General features: G+C 38.0%; 1 protein-coding gene across 2 annotated transcripts in view; it reads left to right on the forward strand.

The window, feature by feature from the left end:
- The window catches only part of side-III (sidestep III), a 92,810-nt gene that overhangs the window by 83,603 nt on the left and 352 nt on the right, over positions 1 to 8,855 (forward strand). For both annotated transcript variants that reach the window (XM_064694376.1, XM_064694377.1), the window contains exons 15-17: positions 7,181 to 7,339; positions 7,398 to 7,636; positions 8,340 to 8,855. The exon at positions 8,340 to 8,855 is cut by the window's right edge and continues 352 nt beyond it. In XM_064694376.1, coding sequence (XP_064550446.1) covers positions 7,181 to 7,339; positions 7,398 to 7,636; positions 8,340 to 8,855 — 914 coding nt within the window. The remainder of the gene's footprint in view (positions 1 to 7,180; positions 7,340 to 7,397; positions 7,637 to 8,339) is intronic.

Below are 8,855 nucleotides of genomic sequence, written 5' to 3' on the forward strand. Positions count from 1 at the left end.
TTTCCACGAGAAGTGTCGCCGGTCCCTCAAAGTATGCAACACGGCGAAAAGTTCTCAAGGTGCCGGGGCGGTGGGGCGGGGGGCTTCATTCATTGCTTTTTAAGCACCATTTCACCTTTAAAAAGTCATTCAAGTATTTGCATAGTCTGCTTAACCGTTTTAGTTTTTTGTAAGTACAATTGTTCTTTTATTTAACGAGTTTTGTTTACGTTGGGGCGCGACAGTTTCTCCAACTTCTGCCGGCCCCCTGCCCCCTGTCCCTTGTTACCCACCCCCCCTCTCCCCTCTCCCCCTCCCCCCTCTCCCATTCTCTGTGTGCACCTGACCCAAACCGCGGCAAGTAGTGTCGCTAAGATTTCTTATTCATGCTTTGTTATTCAACTTTGACGTTAATTTTCTTGAAAAGTTTCTTCCTTTTTTTTTCGTTTCCCTGACGCATTAAACGAGGCAAAAAAATTGTGCAAATTGTGTGGAAAGCGTTTCGAAAGGCTTGTTTTACACGCACTTTGGGATATTTTTGTTTGTGGGCCGCAATAAATTGATTGCGCCACATAAGTAAGAAGTAGGCTTGCATTTTAATGATATTTTTGGGTTACTTTGTAAGTCTTCGAGTCCTTCGAGTCCTTCAAGTGAATCTTAACAAGCATTGAGAACTGAAGTATTGATGATAGATAAAGTATAAAGGAAATCAAGACAACAAAATGGTTTTGAAGTGAACAACTTCAAACCCGAAATTTCAATTTATTTGGTTTTGTAAACCGAACCTTAACACCTTAAACATTTTATTTTTTTTTTAAATAACAATAATATTTACTTATTTTTTTAAAATAAAAATCACACAATATAATACTCAAATAAGATACAAGCTTTTTAAAGCTAAGAACTCAACTCTTTTAGGAAGAACCTTTCTTTAATCCAGGGAATTTTTGTTTAGAATTTTTTTTGATTCTTTCACTAAGAACTAAGAAATGCCATTTCTTAAATGCGAAGGTTCCTTACAGGAGTTATTTCTAAAATATTCATCATTTTTTCTCCAAGAAAGTTTCTTTTTCATCTTTTCCTTTAAACTTTAAACTATCTTTAATCCAAAGCTCCCTAACAGAAATGATTTGAAGAATATTTATAATTTTTTCACAAAAATTTTTTTTGCTTTTAGAACGTTTCTTTCTTTCTTTTCCTAACAGAGATTATTGCATTTCATAATTTTTCACTAAGGACTCTTTTTTTCTTTTCCCTTTTTTCTGTCTTTCACTTAACCTTTAACCTTTCCCGAATCCAAAGTTCCCTAACAGGAATTATTTTGCCAATAATCATACTTATTTGCAGCAAATTGCAGAGAATTTTGATTTATTCCCAACAAATTTGGCAGTTAAAACAATAAATATTTGCAATTCATTTTGAGTTTTCTCGCTTTTCACACATCCAGCATAAGTTGAACTTATATGCAATCAATTAGGCCAAATTCAAACACAAATTGTGTACAATAAATGTAACAAAACGAACCGTTTATACAGAACTACCATTTATGCACCTGGCCATATCAACATGGCCTAGTTAAACATAGCACATTGATTTATTACGTTATTATGTTATTAAGTAGGCTAAAATCCAGTGCGGACTTAGCCAGCCAATAATGATAAGTATCTCCCTCTATCACTCGCTCTCTCTCCATCTCTCTCTCTCTCTCCATCTCTCTCTCACTCGCACCTAAGTGCAATGGGCAATGATATATTCGTAAGCTTTGGCCATTCAACATGAACAACAAATCCACTCAATCATCTCTTTAATGCGCATTAGAGTAGCACACATCAGCGTAAATTCATATAAAGTTGGTCAGAAAAGGACGGAAAAGGGACAAAATATTAGAGCATATTAGATATAGCACGTTTACGTAGCTATAACTAGGAGAACTAGAGGGAGCTAGGAGAACTAGAGGGAACTGCAGATGCACTAAGCGAAAACTGAGAATTAATTGCATTAAGTGAAAAAAGGTATTAAAATCAAAACAGTTTGAAAATTGACAAAAATCTTAAATATATAATTGTTAAACAGAAAATGATTGCTTCTAAGAATTTGTATTAAAAAGGGAATATTTGCCTGATATTCAATTTATTATTGTTAGGCAGCAAATGAATGTTTCTAAAAATTGTTATTGAAAAGTGAATATCTGCCTGATTATGAAAAGTTTATTATTCATTATGGAACAGCTGTAGCCTGTAGCTAAACCCATATTCACTTATCAAATAAACTAAAATAAAGATGGGTTTTAATTTGATTTGAAAGTAAAGTAAGGCAGACGCAATGCGTTCAAAAGGTATACAACAAATATTAACCATTTAAAATTGATTTTAGTCTCTACACTAACCAAAGATATTAAATAAGGATGGGTTTTAATTTTTTTGAAAAAAAGTACAGTGTTTGCTCGCAAATGCGTTTAATATGAATTAAGATATTCTAACAATTTAAATTTTATTGTGTTCTACATTGAATAACCAATTATTGAAAATCATAAAAGATTTTACTCTTCTTTCCTCGTTCGAAAGATCATATAAATTTGTCAAATATTCAAATTTCAATGAACAATATATAAATTTAATTTTTTTATTATTTATTTAATTACACTCCATGACTTTTAAGACAGTTTTGCAGTTTTTGACAATCCTATGTGCAAAAATGTTTTTACAAATTAGTCAGGCATACAATATATCTGTTCCATGTGGGATCTAATTTAATCTAATAAAGTTCCAATTGCTGGACGAACACCGTGATAAATATTGCTCCAATAACACTGCAGCAAATTCTTCATAAAAGTTTTCCAAGATTTCTATGAACAATTGCAATAAATATTTACCATATAAGTATTTCAGATATTTTTCTATTGAAATACACACAATAGTTTACACAATTCAAAGAAACTGAAACTGTGACGAAATCTTATAAAGCTGATATGAGAGCATATAGTTTTTTCTCCAAGTGTGTAACCATGTGTGACACAGGTGTGCGTGTGTGTGCGTGTGTGTGTGGGAGAGTTATACGCAAAAATGCAATATACGTCAAGTGTCAATATTTGCACCTTGGCAAATTTGAAAGCATTTCATTCGACACTTAACTGGGTAGATTTGGATGCTGGCACACAGGGGCGAGCGCGGAGTTGGGGGGAGGTTGGGTTGGGTTGGGTTGGGTTGCACTGGGTAGCTAGGGAATTTTGGAACAGTTTACAATGGCAACGCCTTGACGCCATCACATTAATGTAAATATAATCAATTTCATGTTTTACCTGAGCCAAAAAAAAAGAAAAAACGGTAGAAGAAGAAATAACCACACACTGAGAAAAGAAATATCTTGTTATGCTAAACTGACACACAGAGATTCCCCAAGAGTTACATTATCCACATTGAGCATGCCAGGCAGGACGCTGCGGCACATACTACATACTACATATATATATATATACAGATATACATTATAGCGGCAGGTGCGGCGTCAAGGTAACAGCGCATCAGACGACAGCAGCGGAAATGTAACAGACACTGAGACCCTGCCCGCCCGCACACCTGTCTGCCACACACACACACACACACACAGCAGTGAGCGTGGCACATGCAACACAAAATATAAACGATTACTGTAAGACAAGAAAAATATACATTAAACATGTCTTATCTGAATAAAATATCCCAAAAGACAACGGCGCTGAAAGTAAAGTAAAATAAAATTATATCCTATATACAGCAGATCGAAGAAGCTTGCTTGACTGGCTGGCTCCTGGCTCCTGGCTGGCTCCTGGCTCCTGGCTCCTGTTTGGAGGTTTGTCCGCCTTGGCGGCAGCTGTGGGCGGGGCACGGCATGCGATACAGATACTACATTGTTTGGCCTGGCATCCGGCCACACACCCGCATACAACATTTTATTTATGCTTACTTTGTGTAAACGTAAACGTAAACCGTAAACGCATTCCCGCTCAGCCAGAGCTGGCGACGACTCGACTCAGCCTCGCCTGGTCTGGCCTCGCCTGGTCTGGTCTGGCATGTGAGCAGCGTCGTCATCGTAATCCCAATACATTTTAACCAATCCACTTTTTCATCGTTTCATCGAATCATTTATATCACAAACGGGGAGCATTAAATCGAATTAAGCTTATAAGCAGAGCCAACCAGTAACCAGGGCCAAAAGCAGCAGCCGCAGCAGCAGCAGCAGCAGCAGTAGACGAATTGCTGCTGCTTGCGTCCTGCACTCACCAAATGAAACGCATACAAACAATTGGCTTATGAGCGCTGCCTGGGCAATGTTTGTGATGTGGTTCCTGCTCCTGCTGCTGCTGCTGTTGTGGCATGCAACATACAGGTACTCGGGTGTCGCTTTGGCTCTCTCTCTCCCTGGTTGCCTGGCTTATCTGCTTAACTTGGGGCATGCAACACACCATGCCCTCTCCAGCTCCCAGCTCCCTGGTGTAAACGCCCACGTTGCCAGTTCTCGTCCTATCTGCTGCTTGTTTTATTGATAAATATTTGCACAAGTGTGAAAATTTCATTACGCCGCTCTGCTTATATTTAAATTACTTTCTTCGCTTTTCCTTTTTATTGTTGGTTATTTTTTTTGGTTTTTTTTGGTTTTCTTTGTTGTTGCCAGCAGCTCAGCTCGCATGTCGCTCGGCATCAGTTTCAAGTGTCTTCCTGCTGCTGAATATATATATCTATATATATGTACAATATTTTATTTGGCCAGCGACTGTTCACTTTGGCATTCCTTGCTGGTCTGTGTGTGTTGGGTTTCATTTTGATGCGTTCGGGGATTTGTATGCGCTGTCTAGCTTTGAGGTAATGCGATGCCAATCTATTAAGTAAACTGAGCTTACACAACGTACCTTATACAAATACATATATATTTATATACAAGGCGGAAAACCAGTTCAAACCGGCAAGTCCCAATTTATATTGCCTCTATGAAGCGAACCCTAAGTTAACCAAATTAACAGACGAAATTAAGTCACAATTTTTAAACATTTAACAGACGCACTTAATTAAATAAATTTTAAGTAAATCTTTAATTACATTCTTTACTATTTTTTTTTAATATTTAAGTATTATTAGACTAAATTTGCATTTTATATGGCCAAAAATATGATCAGCTGCACGAATCAAGCCAAGAAAGTTCATATATATATAAATTATATTCAAATTTAATTAAATCGAAATAAGCTATATGTTATTTGGGCAGATCTGGAAAGTGCACCGCAAGAGGCGCAGATTCGTATATATTTTTCGAAAAGTCATGTGCCAACAATTACAGCACATGTAAAAATTGTTCGACATGCACATGCGTATTTAAAAGTATGCCCCATACATGCCCCAATATGCGGCTGTGTGTGTGTGTGTGCTTGTGTGTGCTTGTGTGTGTTGGTGTGCTTCTAAGCGCAGCCATGCATAAATGAGCAATTTCGCTCGCGGCGCAGTTTCGTCAACATTTGGTGAAGCTGCACAAAAATACAAAAAAAAAAATCAAAAAAAAAACAGGAAAATATTTATTGATTTGCAACTTTGGCGCTGCTGTCGACAGCGTCTGGCTGACAGGCGCAGGTTTATAAATTAGCAACAGTCGGCGACTAACACATCTTTCTGAACCCCCCCCCTCCCACATCACCCCTCAACGAGTGTGTTAGCCAGCTTTGGCTGTGGCTTTGCCATTTCGGCATGTTTGCTTATTGAAATTCCGTGTTGCATATCCGCAGGCGCGCATGATTTGTTGAATGTTAAACACATTTCAGCTACACCACGTCCCATTTACGTACACGAAATACTTATGGCCTTGTAATGCATATTCAATTACGCCAACGTCAACACCAATGCCCGAAAAAAATAAATCCAAATAATCAAACGACTTTTTCAATTAAGCCCTCTCTTCACGGCAATAACTAACTAGTTAACTTATTTGTTAAAATAAAAACGAACTGAAGGAAATGCACCCAAAGGCGCAGCTTTGGTTTACCAGTTTTCCACATCTTTGTTAACAGTTGCTTACATTTTGGAAATTTTCCATTTAAAACAATTTAGTTTCTTTTTATATTTCTCCAAAACTTTCCTTTTCTCAGTGTCAAAAACCCAAATTTGGCAATAATTATTATAATAAATACAAATTAAATATTCTTGTGGGAAATGCCTCCTTTTTAACCATTTTCATTCGAGTTCGGGTCATACAATTCGTTGGAAACACACAATATTCTGAGAAACATTAGACTTGGTTCTGGTTGAGTTTCGGCTGTTCTTTAAAAGTTGGAGCTCCGGGCTAAAAATTTTCAGATTGAACAGATTCTGGCTTAACCCAGTTTGTAAAAGAATGCAAACCAACATAACAAAACTCTGGGTTATCTTTTACGCAACCCAATACATATATTTATTTTTTAATTTTGTTTATTTTTTTTTTTAATTTAACTGTTATTAAGGCAACAACTTTAATGACAACTTTTCTACATTTAAGTCTAACATAATTAAATTTACAAAAAAAAGGTTGGTAATATAATCTGATCTGAGAGAACGATTGAATGAGACCTCTGCAATCTCCTCCAGTTACGGGCTCCTCCAATTCTGGTTCAACTCAAAATGAAAAACTTTTGTGAAAGACTTAGCCACAAATTAGGAATAAATTGAACCCCAACCATTGTATTGATCAAGTTTCTTCAGTAACTTCTTAACTTCTTCTTAACGGGCAATTGTAAATTACAAATTGAATGGTTGAAAAAAGTATTGAAAATATATGACAAGCCAAGGTTTGAACCAAAATATGGATTTATGGATAGGGGAAAAAACAGGTTTACGAACCAAAACTTAAGACAGAAAGTCGTTTCGAACGGAAAACCGAATCCCCGACCTTTTGTTAAAGGATGTGCAGGCCTTATTAAGAGAGTATGAGTCTTATATGAAGAGTCGAACGTGATCCATAGAAAATTGAAGGCAAAAAATATAGTTTTAAATGGTCTATTTTGGTTGCTAACAGGCACTTAAAGAGTGTGTTCTTTTTTTGAAATCGAGCATAAGCCTGGAAACAAAATAACACTGGTAAAATGTGCCTTTATTTTATTTGTTGTTTCATATTCATGCAAAATACATGTATATGGCATAGTAAAACCTACGAGTGTTTGCATTTGATCTCTAATGCTTTTCATATCGGTTCTGGGCACTTACAGATGGACGCATGGGCCTATCCATATTGCCGCTGGCCGCGCTGCTCACCGGGACCCTCTTCACCGTGGGCATCGCCGTGTTGTTTGTGGTTGTCATTGCGGTGCGTCGTCGCCGCTGCCAGGGCGCCCGGAATTTGTGCGATGACAAGGACAAGCACTTGGGTGAGTATTGCCGAAAACGCTGGCTAAAATATGATATGACCAACTGTTCAAATGGCAGGCATGGATGTGACGGTGACGGCGCCCCTGGAAACGGGCGCCGGCCATCAGCGACTGGTCGTCGCCTACACGCTCAAGCAGGGCATCGAGAAGCAGCCGGACATACTGAGTGCACAGAAAAGCGCAACTGGCAGCGACACATCCTCGCCGCTGGGAAATCGACAGAGTGGTTCGTTTATGGGCGGTTGCAGTGGGCCAGCCACCAGCGGCGCATCGGCGAGTCATAAAACTGCCGATTATGTAAGTTGAATGCGCCAACAACAAAATTCTTAAACTACATTTTAGAAAATTGTCAAGAAATCTCAATTTGACTTTAATTTAGAATTTCTGGTTTTTAAAATAATTTTATAAGTTTTAAAACAAAAAATTTCTTTAAACAAAATTTAAAAAAGGTTTTAAAACTAAAAATATCTTTTATGGCGATTTTCTAAACACGTTTAACTAAAAACGAACACAAAAAAACGTTTGTAGAAATTTTCGAAAGTCGCCATTAAAAAAATATTTTTTTTTTTACTAGAACATTTTCGAAGGACATTTTTTTTTTTTAATTTTTTAAAATTAAGAGCATTTTTTCATGTTTTAAAAAAAGGGTTTTATATTTAAATAAAATGAGAACATTTTGTTGATTTTTTAAAGAAAATATCCCTAAAATAAAAAAAAATTTGTTATAACAAGCCCAAAAAAAAATTAAGTAAATTTTAGAAACTTGCCTGAAAATAAATAGTAAATAATAAAAAAAAAAATAATACATAAATATTATTATTGACTTACAAAAAAATGTTATTTTTTATAGAAAAAATAAAAACATTTTTTTAGTCAAATAATTGTTAAAAAAAATGTTTATAACTTTTGGCGATTTTCCAATAGAAAGAATGCAATTTTTTTTGAGTGGATGTTATTGATGTTGCAATAGCTAACATTTGGCCATTTGGCATCGTTGCAGGAGGTGAATGCGCCGCACCTGAATAGCCCGCCCTCGCAGTCGAGCACGCTGAAACTGGAAAGTGAGAATGCGGCGAAAAGTTACCAGACGCCAGCGGCGGCAGCATCGCTGCTGTATGATGCCATGCCCACGCTCAGTCGCTACGAGCAGCTGGGCCTGAACATGGGCAGCTATGCCGGCGGCACCGGCGCCGGCGGAGGTGGTGGTGCTGGTGGTGGGATTGGCAGCAACAGTACGCTCAGCTCGGCCGGAAGCGTGGCGAACTCGACGAGCAATGCGCTTGGCAATGGCGGGCACTATGCCCAGCATATGCATCATACGCTGCCCCATGGTCTGGCCTCGGGCAGCCTGCCACGCGGACGTGATCCGCTAACTTTGGCCGATTATCTGACCACCAGCAGCCTGATTGACTATAATCTGAGCAAGTCGGCGGCCGTCACAGCAGCTCCGCTGCCCACGCACATGACGCTGCCGAAGGGCTTGGGCCATGTCGGCGGCATGGCCGGCACAAGTCTG

Source organism: Drosophila montana, unplaced genomic scaffold (assembly GCF_035044405.1).
Source record: "Drosophila montana isolate Dmon_TW-CO22-7 unplaced genomic scaffold, ASM3504440v1 contig_3733_1, whole genome shotgun sequence".
NCBI classification, from domain to species: domain Eukaryota; kingdom Metazoa; phylum Arthropoda; class Insecta; order Diptera; family Drosophilidae; genus Drosophila; species Drosophila montana.